The 22,719-nt window shown below is 46.0% G+C and overlaps 1 protein-coding gene across 21 annotated transcripts in view; it reads right to left on the reverse strand.

Annotated features, from left to right (window-relative positions):
* Positions 1–21,984, reverse strand: part of LOC144169907 (uncharacterized) — a 179,404-nt gene extending 157,420 nt beyond the window's left edge. For 20 of the 21 annotated variants that reach the window (XR_013322538.1, XR_013322540.1, XR_013322539.1 and 17 more), the window contains exons 1-4: positions 21,826–21,984; positions 20,473–21,326; positions 20,230–20,380; positions 19,945–20,151 (exon numbers count right to left, since the gene is read on the reverse strand). Coding sequence is in view for 18 of the 21 variants with exons in the window: in XM_077699353.1 (XP_077555479.1) it covers positions 19,945–20,151; positions 20,230–20,380; positions 20,473–21,297 (1,183 nt within the window). In the remaining 3 variants the exon portion in view is untranslated. Of the gene's footprint in view, positions 1–406; positions 5,727–19,944; positions 20,152–20,229; positions 20,381–20,472; positions 21,327–21,825 lie in introns of those variants that run through there. The other variant, XM_077699345.1, reaches the window with a different exon arrangement.
* Between the last annotated feature and the right edge of the window lie 735 nt (positions 21,985–22,719).

The raw sequence follows: 22,719 nt of genomic DNA on the forward strand, positions 1-22,719 counted from the left end.
GCATAAAATCCTCAGATAGGCCTGAACATGCTTAGCACACTGTAGCAGAGCATTTAAAATGACCACGCTAGGCAATCACTACGGCTATGTACTGACGAAAAGTGCACTAACACACTAACGAGCCATACCTCTGAAATGCAAAATCCAGCATAGAAACTTCCATGGTTAGCATGAAGCAGGCAACATTAGTGAAAGCATCGGTATTTATAGACAAAACATCACGCACAAGATTCACCCCCAACGCAGCTGCAATTTGCTCTGAACGCATACACTACAACCCTCTCCCCATTTTCTACCCTTGGCAAAATGGGCGGCCTGCTGATTGATACCACATCAATGTCACACAGGAAAGCAGAGTCAGTAAACACTGGTGTGCTGAGAATTATCACCACTTACTAGCCACAGCAGTTAAAAAATCACAGATTTTAATCCAGAGCCAGCACAGAGTTTACAAGAGCAAGTGCAGAGGGACACAGTAAATGTGAATGCAATGTCTCTGTTCCCACCACCAAACCATTCTTGCACGTATAATACGTAATTAAATGTCAGCTCACCTAAAATATCACACTCAACCACTCAGACCGACTTATTAAGTGCGTCCATAAGGTGTGAATAAGCAAGTGAAAGGACACTACTTGAGGAACAGCCCTCAGAGATGGGCATCAAACGGTAGGGCTCATATACCAACTTACAATAACCATGATGCTTTAACAGGGGATGCAACGTCATGATATGGAAGATAAAACATGACAAATTGCAACAGGCTGTTAGACATGTACACGTACATGAAAATAGTATGGCACCAGCGTACATTTCCCCAAAACCACGACTACGATTTGCATAAAACAAGGGATTACAGGATATTAGCAGTCATGCAGAAACAAGCCTCAAGCCCCTGGCATAGTTACGTTTACACTTAATAGAGCAGTCACAAATGCATGCAATCATTGTTTGTAACAACTTCTGAAGTTGACATCATTAACATATGGCACTGCTCATAACAATGACAGAAAAGACTCCCTAGGTCTATGACAAAACCTTTGATATAGTTACACAGTAAAAAAGTTTTAGAAAGTTGGGAGTCAAGGCATGCAGCCTGAAATCATGCTACCCCATCCAAAAATGAAAACATGAGAATGGCATTTCAATGAAAAATGTCTGTGCAGAAGAAGATAACATCAAGTTTTGTAATTATTTGCTAGTATCTTAGACTTGACAGAACTTGGGCATAATTTCTTCCCCATAACTGTGCGACAAATGCAAAGCTGGGTCAAGTACTTGTTACAAGCATGACTATGAAGAAGATAGTGCAGGAAAACACTGACTTGCAGAATTGTGCAAGGTGAATAGCTCTTGGTATGCAAGGCCAGATCCAACATCACAGCTGTACTAGGAGACAACAAAATGAAGAGGAAATGCCTCACTGTCGCTTCATTTATAGAGAAAAGCTTCAGACTTTCTTTGCACCAACAGAAATGTAACGAAGTAAAATGTTAATTTTTGAAAACAAAGCCAGATTGAGCAAAATCAGTTTTAGGGAACCCTTTCAATTAATAAATTGAAGATAAGCACCTAACATGTGCTGTAAAATCTGGTCACACTTCTATTACTGCGGGAAATTGACCAATTTTTAGGGGTCTAGAAAACAATTTTTTTGTGGTAAACATATTGCAGTGACATAAAATACATATGATTTCACACCCTTTCCAACTAAACCAGTTTTAATAATGTTTCGTAAATAATGGTTGCAAAAATTATTAAATTTAAAATATTTGTCGCGATGTTGAAGAAAACTGAAGTTGTTGAAGTAGTCAAAAAAAATTAGAATATACACTTTCTAAGCATTTAAAAAACCCGCCCAGAAAACAGATTGAGTTGCGTGGAACAATTTAGTAAGATATAAAAAAATGTTAGCACACGTGGTGCCTGCCTTGTGGTGAAGCCCAACCTCCATTTCAAAACGCATAATTTTGGATGGTTCTGTGGAAGAAATCTGGTGGCTTGACATTATTAGAGGCATAAATTAGCCCCCATGTGATGTGAAAACATCTTGTCAATGACTACGGCCAGCACGAGATTTGGGGCAAGCAAGCCATGCCAAGAAATCTGCTTGGAGTTGAAACCCAAACTCGGTGGTGATGCTTGTTGACGTTCTGATCATGAATTATCTGTCAGAACTTTCACTTGCGGTTTATTATCATCTTCTGACTCGCTATGGTAGTCCTGTTCGCAGGAATATGGTGCGATACGCTAGAATCTGACTCGGCAAGCTTTCACTGCGCAGCTGTTGCAAAACAAAAAGCGTTCAGCACTATGAGCCTCCTAAATTGCTGCACCACCTACCATTTTCGAAAAGAAACAATGTCAAGCCTGCTGGAGACTTTTCAGAATAGACAGTTCTACTAAGAAGCGACACTAGGCCTCGTACAGAAACGAAACTGCCCAGTGAACAGCTAGCGCTGTTCAAGGCTGATTGGAGGCACTCTCCTTGTATGAACTTATAGCCGACGACTTAGTGTTATCTTTCAACATTCAGCTGGAGCCATTATCACAGAAATAAGGCATGGGCAAAGTGAAATCACGAGCGGTGTGCTTTTTTCAATGAACAATATCGGGCGATGGAGGCAGCATGGCAAATTGGCTTGAAGTTGGGTAACTGCATAGTAGCTTCAAATATGAATTTCGCAACACAAAAAACAAAACCGAAACTTCTGAAACTGGCTGAAAATGTCAGGTCCACCTGTTCGACATGCGAGTAACCTTCAAAAATAAGCTTTGGCAGAACAAAGCTACCCTTTTACCAAACCAAAGCTCACTAGTGAATAGCTGGTATCATTTTCAGGTAATTATTACCTCTCAATGCTGTCAGATTACAAAGCTGACAATATAATTTGGTATTTGACTTGCTGGGAGCATTTCGATCAAAAAAATTTGATGGTAATGCAGGGGTGAGACAGCTGAATCCGATTTGGGAGCAGTTTTTGGAGCAGCGAAATCTCGATTTTGGAGCAGAAGAACCTTGATTTGGAGCAGTGAACGACATTTATTATGTCAGCTTATGTGCCTAAAAAATCAAATTTTTGGCAAATCGAGGGGGGGGGGGGAGTGCACTTTTTCATCGGTTTTGAACGTAAATAACACTGAAATAGCCTTTCGATAAAGTATGTTCTACCAGAGTCCTTGTATTCCTTGTACCAGAGGAAGCTCGCTGTCAAAGGCAGCAATAACAGCGTTTCATAACACCGCAATAAGTCCGAAATTTCACTTCAGGCACGCACCGCGCCTCACACTCAAGGCCGAAACATGGCAAATTCGCGGGCACCGCGTTGTTTTTGATGAACTCAGTCTTCCGAGCGGCGCAACTTCCCGTAACATATCAAACAACTAAATGTACCCACCCCCATAACCGAAACCACGGTAGAAATCTTCAAATAGCACTCTGCCTGACCTAGAGTGAACTAGCCTGAACCACGAGTAACTGCTTCGCCCGCCGATCATGTTTTCCAATGCGGCGCCCAGTGATGTCGTTCCGGAGATATGGCGCTCCAAAAATTGCCGTTTTTTCATCAGCTTGAACAAGTTTTGTCGCCTCAGTAAACATTAGTATTTTTATATAGGACTTTGCGATGGCTTTCGATGGAAAAGCTTTAAAAATGTACAGAATATAACATGTGCACCACGACATTGTTGATTTATTGATTGATCAATAAATTAAACTTTTACAAACACCATCACCTTAGGGGTGCTGAAAAATTATGCCGTCAGAAAGCATTTTCGCCCACTGAAACTGACGGGAGCGTTCAAATCCTTGGCTCTCATACTGTTTTGGAGCAGTTTGGCGCAATTTTTCCGATTTTCAAGCTTTTGGAGCAGCCTGGCGCAGGAAAACAACTTTGTATCAAAACTGCGCAATATGCGCAGCTGTCTCACCCCTGGTAATGCAGCATAACCACGAGCGGCACGCCTTTTTGTCAAGCGCACCAGCCACACCCCCTTTCGCATGAACACATGCACCTCAGCTCGCAAAAAATGCAGCCAAAAATCTGTGTCGCCGGAGCGGGAAATTTTAAACTGATTCTAAAAGTGCAGTGCATAGACTAATTACTGGGGTGGAATAGGTGCCCAAGAAACGAGTACGGCATGTCGAAAGCGGCAATATAAAGCATTGATCACCGGTGATTGATTTGAATTGGCATGGTAACGAAATGTTTAAAACACTTTAAGAGAACCAGCCAGATTAATTTGTAAAAAATAACGTTAGACATTGGTGAAAGTTCAACCATTAGTGTGCCATGCCTAAATTATTTTCGTCACAAAAAGATTAACTAAACATTCAAGAGCAATCCAACTGTAAGGAGAAATACAGAATTTGTCACTTTCATGCACTTGAAGTTATCCTGTTTACATCAAATTCTGTGTTCCCCAATGTGTGAGGCAGGCTAGAAGCTGAACCAATACTCCCCAGCCCTCCAGCAAACCAAGTTAAAATCTGAGGTTGCATGCTTCCAGTTTAAACTTCAGAGGCCCATTAGGTTCCTTCTCTTCAACTGTCCCGTCACCTGGCTCGAAGTTGCCAGAAAAAACAAGGGAGGGTTTGCAAACTGGTCATTAGGTAGAATCCATTAGTGCTAAGTGGAAAATGGGTTGGAAATACCTACTAGCCAGTTTGCCAGGAAATCTAGCAAAGGCTTAGAGTTATTAACTTTCACGTTTGCAGCAGCACTTTTGCCTGAACTCAATGAATATCTCACCCTGGAGGGCATACAAACCAGCTATACAGCGACCATGTTTGTAACCAGGCGCATATTGAAAAGTTATTGGCTATCAAAAAGGCTAATGCACATGAGGTTGCAGACAAAGTTCCAAGTATTTTCAGCAAGACTGAAGCTCGTGACCGCTTAAACCAAATATTACTTCTTCTTGCACATTGAATTATGAAAAAATCGATATACACAGCTACAGAATGTGAATGAACCCCAATTCATCTATGCCTCTCCGTGCTATGATAGCTGTGAACTGGCATTAAATTATACTAGTGGGAACTTGCAGAACTTTCCCTTCCATAGCAAAGCAACGAGGATTGTCTCAGAAGTTTACCGCAACACACTGCAATGGCTGAACATGCGTAACAGTGCCATTACGGGAACACCATCAGCTAAAAAACATTTCAGGTTTAAAAAGCAACAAGTTCCACGCAGCACATGCGCAAGAGGGCGGTCACAAAGGGACGGCCACTGATTAACGTAGGCCAAACGGGGCTTCTTTAACGAGCACTCCTCACACAACACGAGAAAGGCCTGATCCGTGCTCTCCCTCCATTAAGAACACAGCCATATGACCAAAGCATCACATTCCTCCTCAGCCACAGAGCTTCTGCAGAAAGTCACCGTTTGGGAGTTTATAACACGAGCGCGGCCAAAAACAGAAAAGAGGGTGCTACTGCTGCCAGGCGGACATGTTCTGTCCATGGGCGCGCTTCATGTGCACGTGCAGGGTCTCCATCCAGGAGTAACGGCGCGGGCAGTAGGAGCACTTGTAGAACTTGCGCTGCAGGTAGTGCATCGTCTGGTGGCGCCTTAGCTTGGCCGCACTGCTGTAGCACTTGTTGCACACACTGCACCAGTGGCGACGGAAGGGGGCCACCCCCGAGCCGGCCGGCGCCGCAGACGGTGGCGGCCCACCACGGCTCTGGCGGGTGCCGGCTGCCCACTGCCAGCCATGAGGCGCTGAAAGACAGCAAGAACAGACGCGCCGGTGTGTGCCAGCCACTCAGCCTGCACTACGCGAATCACTTTGCACATCTTTGCCATCAACGTGTTATAAACAAAAAATAAACATCTTGATGTGAGGTACTGACAACAATGTCAAAAATCTAGGATTGCCACCTAACTTGTTTCAGTCTAGTATAGCCAAGTTTATGCGCGCGAGCATGCTTATACATTCCACTTTCAGTTGCAAATGACAAGCAGTTGCCTGTGAACGTGTGTGCGAGCAAAGCTGTGTAGCAGGCCGCAAAGACAAGCGGCATTTCGTAAACAGAGGCGGAAAGGCGCAGGCGAAAGATGGGAGTACCGAGGTTCATTGGCGTTGAAAAGTGGTTCCCGTTCATGCATTTGAAAAGATATTGACGTATTATACCACAAATGCATGAACACAAATTAAAAGAACTCTGAACAGCCATATTCGGAGTCTTTGGTGGTGTTACCAAATTCTAATGGCAAATAAGGATAGTACCCGGCCACTGGTAGCAGTAGCAAGCAGAAGCAACTCCAATGCTCGTGGGCATGCGCATGCAACACTTGCATCACACAACTGCTCTGCACGACGGCAACTTTCCAATTTGTTTCTTTTTGACCCTTTAAGCCTGAAAAAATTTATTGCAACTAAACCTGCGTGCATATGGACTCAATGTACTTGGAGATGACTTCTCTAAACCATGCGAGATATTTCATAAAATCAGTGATGTGCCTCTCACGATGAGATCGCTCCCCACCTTTGTTTGCCTACAACCCTACCATTGATGTCAATGCCTGTTACGCCGCATCTGCGCAATGTCACACTTCACCGCTCATCGATACAGGCAGTGGCACACGCTGTATGCAATTACAGGTTCCCTATTACATCAAACAATGCATCAAGCTTCCAAGCTACTCATGGCACTCTTGGAGCAACCAAAGTGTTTCAAAGATGCATACGAGACTCCCAAACAGACGCTCCCCAGCCCACTACCAGTTTTTATGAAACCACAAGCTTCGCCCCCGGCTTTGGTTTAACACGAAGAAGCGATACAAAAGGGCAACTACATGAAGCACAAGCGGCAGACAAGCGTCCAAGCAAAGTTTGGTGAGCTCTTCAACAAAGAAGTGGGTGCAATGCACTGCAGCAGCACTGTAAGCCGTCTAAAAGGATGACCCCTAGAACATGCGCGCACACATACTTTAAAATGGCTACCATCCAGGACACCAGCCCATTTGCATCACAAGGCAGTAAACTTTATACAACTCTTTTCCCGCCCCTTCAACCACATGCATGTCAGTTTCTGTTGTTGTGTGGGAGAGCGCCTCAAAACATGCAAATAAGGAAACCTCAAGAATGAACAGCCCCTTTTCAAGTCGGTTATCGACGACCCTCACTTCGGCGCTCTTCTGTGAAACTGTGCATAGCTTTCCAGCGTAATATATGATACTCTGTGCAGTTTTGAGAGCACAGTACAGCTACCAATGTTGTTTCCTCAGGCCATAGCTGTATGCCATTTTCTACCGTGCTTCCAAGGCCCAAATTAGGGCTGTATAAAGAATAAAGTGCCATGGGTACTGGCATGTTTGGACCCCCACGAAAAGTACACATTGAAGAATTAAGGAAAAAATCTTGCAAGCACAAACAAGTTTTGTACAAAGTGTCACGATTTATTTCCGTTTTAGTGCCCTTGCTTATTTGTGTAGGGTAGAGACTGATAAAAAAAGAAATTGTCATTGTTCTCTTCTCTCCACCTTAACCCCTCTTTCGTGCCAGTTCTTCCTAAAGCTGGCCTCATTGCAAGGATACTTATCAAGGATTTTTACTTCAGGTCTGCACATAACAAATCAGGCGGACATCATTACGGTAGCTGGTGCAGCGACTGCAAACAACCAATGTGTTTCCTCTTACTGTTGGCACTTACAAATTAACTAGCGCTACTAAGGCTCCAGGCATCCACTAAATAGCCAAATAATGAATCACGCAGGTTAAACTGCAAAATGCAGGTACAAAGAAGACCAGAGAATCCATTTGTCTCCCGTTATAGCCTAACACCAACTGACTACACCTACCCTGTGCAACGACAATTCAAAATTTGTCCACATGATATGTCCAACCATTGAGTAACACAACAAAACAAAGAAGTCCATCAGTTTTGTCTTACTGATTTCAATTCCTGCAGAACTTTGCAAACGTTTCCCATTTGCCCCCTGAGAAAATGTCTCTGTGACTCTCCTGCAGCCAAGTATGCACCGCTGCTTAAACGTAATCAGTATCACATCACAACCAGGGACCCCATAAAGGCCACCTTTAGGTTGCCATTTTTCACTTCCTTCTGTCTGTGTGGTAACAGTCATCGATTCGACAGACTAACACGTGCACGAAAGAGGTGCGTGCAAGGATGCAAGGCAAATCTTTTTTTGTTTGTTTCGTTTTTCTCTCTTTTTTTTTTTTTTCAGAGTACAAGTGCACGCTTGCGAAATGAAGAAATGGATGCTTTGATAAAGCAAGTGTACACTATTAAAACTGATGCATAAGTAAATTCTTTGCTGCAGTTGCACTAAATCATGAAAATAGAGTGAAGACAATTTTGTAAGCACTTTCATAAATAGTCATCCATACTGCTCGGAACAACACTCCCGTATTCTTTTTCTTTTCCCTCAGCAGAGAGGTAGTAACCCCAGTCCAGATGCTACTCCCAATAACCCATCTTTTCTCTCTGCATTCTTATGAAAAACACGCAACACACATTACAATGTTCAGGCTGGAACGTCAACATAAAAAACGACACAAGTGATGCCAACATAAAAAATCAGCATAAATTTACCGGAACGTCAGCATAAAAAGTGAAGCCCGAAGTAACACAGGCTGGCGAGGTGGCTAACAATGGTGAGACAGTCGTTCTCAAGGTACCAATTCCTGACCGAGCCAAAGATACTGCCACAAAACATGGTGCAGTAGGACACAGCCTAATATACGCAAAGGGACTTGCACTTCACACCTTATGCTTTTTCTTCCACTCAGAACGGGAAAAAAATCCCTAAAATGTGTCCACAAGGGACAAACTACACCATGAGAGCCCAGTAATGCTACTGTGTTCACAGCAGAGCCTCAGTAAGGCACAACTGGTAGACAAGCACAAAAAGCATGTACACGCAACAGCACATTAGCAGCACAGAAACGGTAAGCTTGGGACTACACGGCCCTTGGTCTGGCTCAACTTGAAGGCGGTTTTATTTAACACAAAATTGTTTTGGTGCACCACGGTAAGGCAAGTGATTAGGAATGTGTTGAATTTCATCTTTCAGTACTCTGTGCAGTGATTATTTTACAGAGCTAAATGTCAGTACAAGCCGCTTAGTTCAATTGTACCTTAATATCTTAATAAACAATATTTTAATTTTGTACAAAAATAAATAAAGCAAGGGCATGTACAAGCCTTTGTGTTCGTGGGCAAAGCAACACCCCTCAACTATGCTTATAAAATCGGCAGGATCCTATGCTTTATTAATAAACAAAAACGGGAAAAAAAGAAAAAAAACTGTCCACACCATTCTCCTGCTTAGCTGACAGATGGACAGGTGTAGGTGACTTAGTGTGACAGAACAATCTGTGTACCACTGAATGCAACACAATGCAATTATGAGAGCCGCAAGCAAAAAGTTTTCCTTGATCTTTCGTGTTCCGGCCCCTACTTGGCCAACAAGCAGTAAATATAGTGCCCAAGTCGGCAGCCTGTTTTAGGCTTTTGTGGGCCTACTGACAGTAATAAAAGACAACAGCTTCGCCAAAGGGCTCAGATATAGCCTTACAAATTGCAGACATTTCAAAGCTTCCCATAATGCAATGCTACGATTCATGAGTTTAGCTGTAAACGTGACAAAAAAACGAAAGTGGATGTCGGATCAGTGTGCGAATTCTTAACAGCGGGCACTGAACACCCCTGCCGCTCCTTGGAGATGGGGGCAAGCACTGAATAGTTTGCCTTACGAGGACCTCATTCAAGGTTGCAGGGATTTGGTGACACGAGGCAAGCAAATAAAAACACTCGCTGACTGCCAAGCTCCGATGGTGAAAAGTGCAAAAATAGTGTGATTCGATTCCACGGATCTGCTCCAGTGGTGCCGATGCAATCCCAGGTTTGCTCCAACTTGTGCGAGCTTCCTCCAGTGGCGATTCCACAGCATGTGTGTCAGCAGAGACACCTGCAGTTGACACGAGAATTCCTGTTATCCACAACAACCCATCAGGGGTGATTCCTGAGACCAACAGGAGCTGTTTAACCCTTTGAGGGTTTTTGCCGTACGTGTACTGCGGCAGTTTTCCGTCCCGCAAGGTCTTTGCCGTACGGGTACGATTTCGAGCATCCGTTTGAAATTTCGCGCCATATTAATGATGCATGCTCCCTGGGAGGTGCTGCTACCTCCTGGGACTTACAAGAAGTGTTTGAAATATGATTTTGCTACCTTCTTGCGGTGAAAAACAGAATTCTCTGGCTTCGGCGTCTGTACGTGTCAACGCGTTTCGTGGTTTCAGTTTCGCCACGTGATCGCATCGGAGGCGCCCGAAACTTGATCGGCGCTCGCTATCTGGCGCGGCGGAAGTTGATTTCGATCTATATTGGCGCTGCTCTTATCTTGTTTATTACCCACGCTCACTAGGTATTCTTGCCCTCCTTGCTTGGAACTGAAGTAACCCAATCGGAGACTCCGTTGCGGGGGCGGCGGAAGTTGATTTCTATCTATATTTACGCTGCTATTAGCTTGTTTATCACCGGCGCGCATGGGTTATTCTCGCTCTCCTCGTTTACTGGGTTGCCTTCGAGTTCTTCAGATGCACGGCAAAGCGGCGATATGGCCCAACGAACTGCCCGCTCTGATGACACCGACCGCGATGACTCTTCTGACTCTGAGTTTGCTCCTTTCACCGAGTCTGAATCGCAAGACAGTCTTTCTTCGGTAGAAGACAGCTCATTTTCGGACATGCGCTTTATGCGTGCAGACTGCGATAAGGCACTGTGCATAGACCCGTGTTTCAAGGAATACCACACTCTGAAATACTATTGAACATTTTTCAGTTCTAAGTGATGCTGACCCCAAAATACTGTTCCTGATAATTTTTTACCATTTAATCCTGACTTTAGACATTTTGTACATTCCAAATCCGCAATAAACTAATTTGACCACCAGGGAATTGTACATTCCAAATCCACAATAAACTAATTTGACCACCAGGGAAAGTTTTTTTCAAAAAAATTCGACCCTCAAAGGGTTAAGAGGGTAAACGACTGGGTAACAGGCCCCAGACAGTAAGAATATGAATAGTTCATCAGAAACCTTGGTTTGACCTACAATGAAGGAAATGAACTGAAAAACATTCAGCGCATTTGGTGCCCTTTAGAACACCATCAAATTCTATGGTGCCTGGCGTAGCCAAGCGAGTCGCAAAAAAGAGAGGGAGCAGATACACCATTGATTCCATTAACCACAGCATTGCTGCACTGAATTTTTATGCTTTATATGGGTGCCCTGAACTGTGCAGCTGTTTATGAAAGATACACAAGCCAGTACTGAGAAAACCCACTGAACCTCAGTTGAGAAATGATTTTCTGAGCAACTAGAATAACTCAGATTTCAAGCGGATCGCCACATGACTGCCCATTAACTGGATAAGAAAATGAGAAGTTATAAAATGAGAAAACACTATTACACAAGACAAAGTAATGGGAGCATGTACGCTGTTCCTTCTTTTGTGATCACACACACACCAGCCCGCTTTCATCGACTCATTCAATTCGTCCTACAAAATGAGGGGTGTGTGGTCTGTCAGCATTTCTGGATTGAGGTGCAATTACAAACCTCATACGGCATAGATGCAAACGAAAAGACTTCAACTGTTAGCACTGCCTCAATAAGGCTGCTTTATGGTAATTCAGTCAATGCAAGTTGAACATTTTTCCTGCTCCTAGCACCCACTTCTTATTATCCTAGTTGCTCAAAGTGTTGTAAGGTGCATTAAAGGCAAATCAGCTTTCTATTTTAAAGCAAATATTAATCCTCTTATAGCTGCTCTCTCATATGGCACCTGCATCTGTCGTTTCTTGTTTTCTTAGCCCTCATCTGTTTAGCACCGTATGTTTTTTTTTTTCGTTACAACTTTAACGGTTTTCATTGGGTTTTAATCAAAGTCGAGCGTAACAAGTCACAAAACAAGCAGCAGGCATGGAAGTTTACCTACCAAAAAGTTGCAAGGTGCAGGAGCATTGGTTGCAGTTTCGCATGCCTGCTATTAACCACAAGCAATTTCACAAGTGCCGTCACACTTTTTCAAGAATTCAGATGTTACAAATGGTACGGCATAAAATGGCTTAGCGCAGCAATACCTATCTTCTGGCTCTTGCCTTTTCCTTATTATTTTTTTTTTTGCAACTCACTCGAAGTGAGGCCTTAGTCACCCATTCCAGTATAGGCATTTTGTCGACTAGGGTAGGTACTGAAGACCCCTCTAAACCACGAAACGCGTTGCTTCACATCCCCACAGCCACCACAGTTTACCTTTTGTTTTTACAAGTGAACATTTACCCACAGAAAAACAAAAAATAAACAGATTTTAAGAAATTCAAGATTGATCCCTCTTAGAACAGAGAGCAAGTGGGCTCGTTGTATATGTGGGAAACAGAGCAAAGTAACGCGACGCAGAGTAGAAGACACGCACACGGGGCTGCGTGTGTTTGTCTTCTATTCTGCGTCCTGTTAATTCCCACAGTTTCTCACGTTTTCATCCCTCCATAGAAAATAGACAGAATGCAGGGTGTGACGAATATGATTAAGTAGTCTTTCAAGTGGCAACATAACTGACAGAATAAGAAACCTGCGCAGCTGCGAAAGGTGACGCAGTCCACTATGCTTTTCAGCTTTATCCCCTAAGCCCCGAGAGAGAGCATACCAAGCATAACGAAGCTGAGCTGGAGTGACTGTGATGCACAGACAGATACTTTACTGGAGCCACTTTAAAACTAGCTCTAATTGCAACAGCGGGGCGTAGAGGGATACATTCTCGCACAAGGTGGCACACTGGGAGAAACAAACATGTCCCTAATCCTTACATGCCACACGAGGTGACAAGCCTGTCATTGTGAGCACAGGATGGCCCCAAATTCCACGTGTGCACATAGAAAATGGCTTTCAAATGAAAGGGTGCAGAGAGCAGGAATAAAACACAAAACAGGTGCAAATCCCTTCAAGTTCAAGAGGCCTCGCAACTCGCCAAGGGAAGCCATCGGCTAGCCTGGTGTTAATCGGCCCTGCCGAAGTGACTCAAACTGTCGGGATAGAAAGTGCCTCGACGTCAAGTGTGCACCTCCAGTGTATGCGTCGACTAAGTGCGGTCGACCAAGCAGCCCTTGGCAACTGTGAACGCAGAAGGCAAACAATGCCAGCGGAAGCCACGTAAGAAGATTTAAGTGCCCTAAAAACTCCCGCAACCGAAATGCCCCCAGCACAAGGGGACTTCTCATAGCCCCCATCACCCTTCCACTATGACAGAGTGCGTGGATGGAGTGCCAAATTGTGTATAACATACAAGAAGCAGAGGGGCAATAATTGAATATCAGTGCTTCCCACAGTGGGCTGCCCTTCAATCAACTTGGCCACTTTGATCCCATAGTAGGTGCGTTTAAAGGAGCCATGAAGAGAAAATGCAAGTTGGTTTTATTCGAAAGATTTCGTGTTTTATAGTGCCCCCAGCGCTTGTCCGGATACAAACGGTGCTTTATTCACTGAGAAATTAAACAATTTAGGTTAAAATTTTGATTTTCCCGCTCAATCGTGCGTTTTCGTGGTCCCAAGTGACATCACTGGAACCGACCGCTCTGCAGCCTAGAGTACCTTCATTCACGCATCCGCCGTACAGGGTAGAGACACGTATACGCTGGCGCCGCCATTTTCGGTTGCTCGCTCGCCGCCGAAGCAAGTCATTGTGTCAAAACCGCGCTAAAATTATCGCCGCAACGCGGTTTACTGAAAAAGTTTGAATCATATTGTCTGTTTCGCGTTGCTAGGTCTCGTGGGAAACGAAAAGAATAACGCGTTGAGCCCGTTGGCCCAATTGCGGCGGCACGGGACCGTTCAAAGGTTGTCTCCACCCTGTACAGCGGGGTTGGTTTGTTCCCGCGTTTCTTTACGTTCCGTAACCTAGATGGCGCCACCATACCGTGGCAAGCATTTGGTTTGTTTTTGCCCGCATTTAAACCTGGCTTGTTTTTGTTCTGGGAGAAAATATTCGTTCCCTGAAACAGTGCTCGCTCGACAAATGGGGTCACGTAAGACACCGTTGCTTGCGTCAATCGGCCAGTGTCGTCTGAGACAACCCCAAGCCCCGTAGTGCTGTACAGCTAAACCAAGCATGCTGTGCGCAGTACGAACAGCAGAACGCATCAGTACTTCTATGTTTACATGTGCTTTCGTAACTTCCACTGTTTGTCCCATCATTCTTATTGCTTTGTAAAGAATGTGCCCTAAATTTAAGCGCAAATCGCTCGTTCGTCTAGTTTGTAAGTTCTACCTAATTTGCGTCTGCTTCTGCCAGCCTCCGCCAATCGCAGAGCTTAGCTCATGTGACGACATAGGTTCTGTTGCGGGAAATGAGCTGGTGGGTCGCATGACCATTCCCGTTTTTCCTAATTATGTAGCTTATTTGAGCGAAGTTTACGTTAAAAGCGGTCAGTATGATTCTAACGAGACAATCTTTTGAATGAACCAAACTTGTGTTTTCTCTTCATGGCTCCTTTAAGCAATGCTATCCATGCACCAATAAAACAAGTACCAATGTTTATGATCCCACTCAAGTTGTGGAACAACAATGTGCATCCCTCACATTTCAGGTGCCTTTAGAAGCTGTATCCACACCAAGGCCTAATTCAAAAGCTGTTGACAGCGTGCCCTGCAACACGTTCCCTATACTGAAACTGCTAAGCTCCCACAATAAGCACCACAAAACATTTCTAAAACGAATTGGCAGCTGTCTTTCTTGAAGCTTCGAAACATGTTTCTTGCAACCATCGACTTCTTGCCTGCAAAGGCCAGAGCAAATTTCCTCATGGCCTCCCACAGTGCAAGTACAAAACTCCCATATCGAAGGGCACTGCCGATTTCTCAAAATAAAAAATACCTATACACCGCAACGTAACACAACAATCTAGTCGGCACAAAGTGGGTGAAAGCAATACTCAAGCAAGCAACAACAATTCAGAAGGACACACATACGAGGCACTAAGACAATTCTGCAAGCAAGTTTGCAGACTCCAGGAGGCCTTGCAAGACATGACGTACAGGTGCCTTTGTATGCTTTGTTGAGATTTTAAGCGGTGCATTTAAAGGAAAGGGGGCAAGGTGGAAGAAATGCAAGAATGTCACATACTGCTGACTGGCTGAGGGCATGCCTTTGAAAGGCATTCAAAATGTCTAAGGTGAGAGCAGCAGCTGTTAGCTGATGGCTGTCAGCAGGCAGCATTACACAAAAAAGTCCTTGGTAGCTCCAGAACCTTAAAAGGACACCACAGGCAAATTAGTTTTGCCATAAGGCAAATATTGGGCCTTTTGAAGATTTCTCAATGTTTGTCCAGTGACCAAAGGTGCTTTCTTAACTAAAATTCTTAACTAAAAGTTTGGCCGCACATCTGCTTGCTTTGCTGAAGAAGTTGTCAGAAGGCTTCCCTCACCCCGTGATTCCCTCTTCTCTGTCCCACCCCTTGCATACTTCCCTCCCCCACAATGATTGCAATGGAGGTTTAAACTATTCAATTTTCTCGCATTTGCACTGCTTGCGCAGCGGGCTTTTATCTCTTCTCGTCAACACAGTTTTTTAAAAATGCCATGTTTTTTTTCATGTTTGCTATTGTAAAAACCAACACAGTGTGTACTCTTGATTAAACAAGTGCTGATATGCTGGTACTCTCAGCTGTATAAGGATATTTTGCCATGAGCCATGGTGGCAGTTTATTTGCAGCGAAGCAGGCAAGTAAGCGAGGCGGCCAACCTTTTTCACTTTCAGGTATCCCGAGAAAGGCTACCCTCTTTGAAGTTAACAAATGAAGAAGAAAATAAAACAGCTCTAACCGGCAGGGACGTAGGGAAACACAAAGCAAGGAACACCCGTGCCAGAATACGTCTGTTTCTCTTTGTCCCTGCCGTTAAGTTTTATTTTCCCATACAGCATTTAAACTCACTCAGCGACAAGTTCGTGCAGCAACAAATACAGCTGTCATTCATTTCCCACTCAACACTTCTGCCCTCATTTGCTGTCACAGACTGTGAGCAAGAGCCACATTTTAGAAACTTCAATTGTGAATGCAGCAAGAAAAGTCATCACACACCCTTTTTTTGACCCTTTCTGAACTACTATGAGAACTTCCTTTACTACTACCGATGCTTTTACACAAGCTCCATGGGCATGTTTTTACAATTTGTAACAGCCCAAATAACGCCACAAGATCTGATGCAAATCTCTTGCTGCAAGAGTGTGGTACTTTAGCCAACAAAATAAGTTCCCCTAATGATGCAAGTAAGCTTTGCCTCTGGCTTTTAGCACCTGTAAGCTCCGGTCTTGTTCTCACGAGTATAAAGATGACAAAGCAGCAGTTTACAAAAGTTAAAAGCTGACCATATTGTTGTAGACTAAAATCACGCAGCTCGCTTACTTTAACTACAGCATGAAACATAAGTAGTTCAATGCAGCCCACTTGGTGTTAGCCCTACAACCTTTTCTAGTTAGTGTATCTAAACAGCACAACAAGGCCAGGCTGTTGCCAAACCTTGCTTTCTGAGAGCTTGTCCCAGTTAAAAAAATTCCTCGTCTTCGGCCGAAGTTTTGTAAAAGAACTTAGTACAACCACGCACATCAAAAAGCAAGCTTACCTAGGATTTATGTTTGTTGACCCTGCCTTCTTGGCAGCTCACTGGCACGGGCCACACCACAAACATTCTGCCTCAAGTAGGCAGCTGAAACACATATTCCACGCCACACTTTGTGGATGCTTATTTCACACACTACCTCTCACACGGCTACAATCTTTCAGACTCGAGATAACCAGTGCATGAGCAATTGCTAGCAGCAACACTCGCTTGTAGGCCCAATTTAGTCCCATAAGGTGAAACAGCAGCAGAAAACTACAGCCCAATCCATCAAAACTGCATTTCTTAGTACAACCTCACCCCCAGACTAGACAAACTCACCCAAAGTAGGACTTGTCAAGTGTGCGTGTCCAGCTTAGTGAACATCACGAGGGCATTCAGTTGCCTTGAATACAAGCAAAGAACCAATGTCCAAGGTCAGTTCCTGAACACTGACGTCGCACAACTCAACCCAGTAGCCTACAAAATCCACCAAGCCATACAGGGCAACTGTTCCATCCAACTATTGGGAAAGTTTGGGTCAGATTTCACAGTGTTGGCGAGCTGGTAGCACACATCTACGTACTTGGCTAAATGGCTTCATCACCAAACTCAATCAACAAAGCGGAAAAGTTGAACATAGCTAGATGTTGACATACCTGAAGGTTTTGGGGGCACTAAAGGACTGTAATTAGAAATACCAACATCCTCCACAATCCAGATTCTTTCTATTCCCTGTCAGGGCCTTAACAGCTACTCGCTAATGCGGAATGAACTGTCTGGGGGTTTGATTAAGGATTCTCCTACACCACTGTGCATTACATGAATACTGACTAAATTAGAAGCACTACTCGACGCTTTCCACAAATCTGAACAAAACGAATTTGGGTCTTGACATTACAAACTTGGAATACTTTTCTGGTGAACTGTTGAGGAACCTTTACTGCACTCACGAGTCTCGATTTAGTATTCTTATTGGTGGGAGTTTGATAAACTGCAGCTGCGTCGGAAGATTGCCGCCGCTCAATTGTTCAAACATGGGGCTCAACCGGGGGAATTCTGGTTAACCAGGGACTACCAACTTGTGGTCGCCGTACAAGTTTTTCTCGTGTTTTCAAAAAGCCGCTGGCTGCGATTATCCGGAGTCGCTGCTAGCAAACTTTGAGGTCAACAACGCCACATGCTGGGCATGCACAACTCGGCAGAGTCTGCACGCATATATGCGCTCGTTAGTTAGTACAGAAAGCTGGATCGCTTGCATATGTATGTCCCTTTCAGATCATGCGCTCCAACATTCTCTGCAAGTACGTAGTTGAAAATACCGTACCGTACTTCGATCGTTCACGAGTGTGCAGAACAAGGAACTTGGGTCTAGCGAACGTAGAACCGTCGTAACCGACGCGTTCCTAGAATCACCAGCGCAGTTCACGCATTCCTGGGCGCACACAATCGAAGAACGATGCAAGGCGCACCAGCATCCCTTGCATGTCCATCTCCATGACCGGAATTTCGGGCACTACGCCGAAGACGCGGCTGAAGGAAATAGCATGCTATGCTCAGACTACACCTGGGGGCTAATCTCGTCGGTTCCACCATCACCACCGCTAGGATGCCGAGGCACAAGCGTCGAGGGCACGGAAGAGCACACAGCTTGGTGCTCGCGCCCAACGGACGCAAACGAATACGCCAAGCGTACGCCACCATAGACGGAATCGGCGTCTCGAACCCAAAAAAAATGGAGCCCGCTGTGCCTCCTCCAACCACCGCTGCTGTCACCACCGACCGTAGCATAACTGCGCTTAGGTTCAGAACGAGGAGCCGCAGTTTCGCACTTCGGTGGATGCCATGGGGCGTGCAGCTAGCGGTCAGTATTCTTGCAGCAATTCAGGTACTGGCAGCCTCCTTCACGTTACCATAGCGCCACGTACTGTCTGCAATAAAGGCCAGCAGTTTTGTACCGCTTGCAGCAGCGAATGTATACCTTGAATTGAGTATCCGATCCGAACAGGTATCCTGTATTCCGTACAGGCGCGCAGTTTACAGTATATTGCATATTCGAAATCATGCTTGTACTTTAACCCCATGCAATTCGGGCACTCCATGCAAGCTTTCAGCACCTCCGGCCAATTTCTCGGACCCTGGAAGGCGCAATATTTATGACGAAAGAAGTTTGTTCAGAAGAATTTTTTATTCAGCCAGTTATTTGAAGCAGCCGTCTTCGCTTTCGTCGACTTGAGTGCACCTCCACCAGGCCATGTACCAAGCTCTCTGCTCCTGCGTAGAACCCACCCACACCAAGGGACCCCACCCTACAGTGTGAATGGTATGTGGTTACGATGTTTGTGTAATGCGTTCATTATTGTGTACCTCCTGTATAAAGCAAAACTAAAATGTGCCTGCATGTAACAGAAGCTAATGTAACCCGAATGTAGCGTGTTGTGATGAAGCGAGCAATCCAATTACTGTGGTGGGACAAGATCACACGCACTCAACCAGGAAGCCATCCATCCACATCCATTCACCTTCCTTTCGCACTTGCTCGCTTCGTGCACTACCACTGCAAAAGAACACACGAACATCCCCACAGCCAGCCCAACTTTAATAGGAAGATTTCGTACAGACGGTTACAAGGCATATGACATACAACCACCGCGATTTTCGTTTATACCCTGACCGTTTTACTAGGAGCACGTTAAAGGGAGAAGGGGATGGGGACAAGGGAGGGGCTACGAAATACAACTCACCATCCAGAGTAGGCCTCCGACGACTCGAGGCGATGATCCGGACGCGGAATTAACCGAACGCGACGCGAATACATTGATGCAGCTGGCTGGCTGTCATCCACGACGAAACTTGCAGTGGTCCAAGCTCCAGCACGCGCGCGACCAGACGGCTTCAGACTTCGAAACGCGACCGCAAGCGCCGATGAGTAAGACAGGACACAGGACAAATGACTGGACATCTTCGGAGAAGCCTGCCTTGAGGGCGGCGAGCAGAAGAGCATTTACTGCCGGTGTAGTACAATAGATGGCGATACAAAGGTCAACATACTGCCCTAACCAGAAGTACATGTATAATTAAGCGCCGCTTTTAGCTAAGTAGGGAACAGTCGCCCTACCGTTTACAAATTGGCCGGAATGCCGGTCGGACAACTAAGAGCGGTGCTTATTAAGCCCGATGCGATCGTAGCCAGGTCAACGTCCAGAGTTGCAACCGTAAAGCTGAACGCCAAACGAGCCGCAGACTAGGATCGCCGTGGGGCAATGAATAGAGAAAGGATAGGTTGGGGAGGGGGAAACGGGTCAGTGGGGCAACGTACCATGAGATGGCGTCGACTGCTGCTTGTCTGGATGGTAGTTGGACGGGCCGGGAATGGCGGGAACGCCGGAGGTGTCCATGAACATCATCATGGCGCTGGACGCGCCATCAGCTGAAGACGAGGCGGCAGGAGGGGCGGCGACAACAGGCGATATCGCCTGATCGTCGTACGGTATTAAACTAGAAGGCGACGGCTTGATGTCCACGGCTGAAACGAGAAGGAAAAACGCCATTCAGTCACCGCACTTTGAACACACGGGGAGAACGTAACGGCAGGAGTACATACCTTGACTCGAGATGGAGATGTCTGAAGGCAATGAGGCGGCTTGAACAGGAACAAGAGCGGTGCTGTCTGATGTGGACCCTGTGTGATGTGACTGTTGTGACTCGTTCCCTAGTGCTTGTGATGATGAGGCGACGTCCGTGAACACAGGAACCTACAAAAAGTCGGCAACAAAAGCAACGTTAAGAAACGAGCGCGCAACTGCTAGAGAAGCACAGTCCACCGCACGGACTAACGGCCACGTACGTTCTCCGTAGTCATGGACTGTTCCATAAGGTTCGAAGGCTCCACCTCAAAGTCCGCATCGTCGCCCTCCCCCACGTCGTCACCCATCGAGTCCTGAGTATGCTGCGAAGTGGCCAAAGAGTTGGTGGCCTTCGGCGTCGAGGCAAGATGAGCCCCGGAAGGCACCGCCGTAGAAGACACGGCCACCGTGGAAGAAGTCCTACTAGAAGGAGACGCCGCCGGAAGCGCGGTCACACGATCGCTCGACAAACTGCCATCCTCGATGATTTCCGGACTCTCCGGAGCCTTGATGCGCGTCGCCGGCGGCGCGCCCTGGTCTTCGGAGTCGCTCTTGTTGGAGTCGCTAGGGGACCGCCGCCGAGGCCGGCCGCGTTTTCGTTTACTAAGAGGCGGAGACTCCGCGCGCGGCGTGCCGATAGGCTTAGCGTCCGTACCGTCCACACTCACTAGACCACCGTGCTTGTTCTCGCCCGTAACCTCCGCCAAGCCCTTGACTTTGAGGGTCTCGGCAGTCTTTAATAGCGCCGAGAGCTGGTCCTGGGACACGTTCACCTCGCCGCGGTACATGAACTCGACGATGGCCTTCAGGTCCATGTAGCGCATGTCCTTCAGAATCACAATGGGGTGCTTGCAGGGGTTTTCCACGAACAGCGCCTGGAAGAAGGGGCTGCAGGCGGACAGGACCATCTTGTGGGCCTTCAGCGACAAGCCCTCGCACGCAAGCGTCACGTCCACCAGCGCCTCGTTGGAGAGAAGCTGCTCGAACACGGCCAGCATGTTCGACTGGTGGTTGTTCCACTTGAGGCAGAACTGCTGGGACCCCATCTCGCTGCAGTTGACGCTCGCTGCCGCGGCTGCAAGGGTGGGAGAAAATGGCGTTACCCATAGGCATTCAACATGGCGCTCACATGAACATGGCGGCCGGGAGGCCGCCCAACAAAGGCAGGTCAACATGGCGTCTACGTACGCGGAATGGCAGTCAAGCCAGGCCCGCTAATTTTAACGATCGGTTGGACTAGCAGTTGCCTATCGCAGGAAAGGCCGATGAACCAACTTTGCTTAGCTTAAATCGAAATTTCACAATTTTGAAAAATTTTATTAATTTTCCGAAAAAACCCGTTTATCAGAAATTCACGCAATGTATCAGATTCACGTAATTAACCAACCCTTATCAGATATTCGCTTTCGCTGTATATATTTCAGGTCTAGCCACTGCACCGTTAACATTGCTGAACGCGCCGCACCGGGACTCTACCCTCTACTACAAAGTGAACTTTACAATTTACCAACACATCATTCAAAGTTAAACGCTCGAGGCTAACAATTTGCATAGATTTACCGAAAAATTCCTACCTATGCAGGACTAGTAGTTGAAGTTTTCATTCGTGTTGCAGCGCGGCTCCGCAGACGCGGCCGTCCACTCTCGCGTCCTCGTCTCCACTGACCGGCCTCGGGGAGAGCTCGCTTGGATGTGTGATTTCCTGGGCGACGGGGCTCTCTTTTCTAGAAGCACGCGCCAATAGGAGGGCAACGTTCGTATGCCGCGCTTTTTTCGCCCAATCGGAGCGCCCAACATCGAAAAAAGTGCCGTGCGCAGAACGAGGAGGGAGCAGGCGAGAGGAAGCGAGGTGGGATCGAGGAAGCCGCGTCCGAATTTTCAATCATGGCGAACGCGTCTGCTGCAGTAAATAAAAATGGCGGAAAATACTGCATTGCGCGATGATCAATGTTGAATGGTCACTATCTGGCGTTGTAAAGTCATAAATCTTGTGCCGAGACGCTTCCAAACACTGTTTTCGCGCTTGCCTTTACCTTTACTCATTGTAGGATGCTAACGAAATGATTCCTTTCTCGTCTGACGGTCTGACGGGAGGGAGGGAGCCGAGGCGCAGCCATGTTGGAAAAATTCGTCCATCGACTGTACTGTTTTGTAAAGCTGTAATGTAAAGCTTTAAGTGGGCTTTCATACTTCGAAATGCGCTTCACTGAGTTCTGTGTGAACTTCGACACTCTTGAACAAGAATAAAATGAGGAATTCCTGCTCTTTTGGGGCCAGTTTTGTGAGAAACGAGAGAAGCACCGCTTTTTCGGCGCAACGTTTTTGTGCGTTGCAAACTTGATATGCGAAGGAGAACTCCCTCGCTGTGATTAGCAGGGCTGGAAAACAATATCTAAGACCTGAAGAAAGCATTTTAGTATCCTGTCACGCAATAACACGACATAGCGTCTCTGAAAGCGGTAAGCATG

The sequence above is a fragment of the Haemaphysalis longicornis genome, unplaced genomic scaffold, assembly GCF_048455015.1.
Source record: "Haemaphysalis longicornis isolate Haplotype H1 unplaced genomic scaffold, Haemaphysalis longicornis Haplotype H1 scaffold_2, whole genome shotgun sequence".
Lineage (NCBI taxonomy): Eukaryota > Metazoa > Arthropoda > Arachnida > Ixodida > Ixodidae > Haemaphysalis > Haemaphysalis longicornis.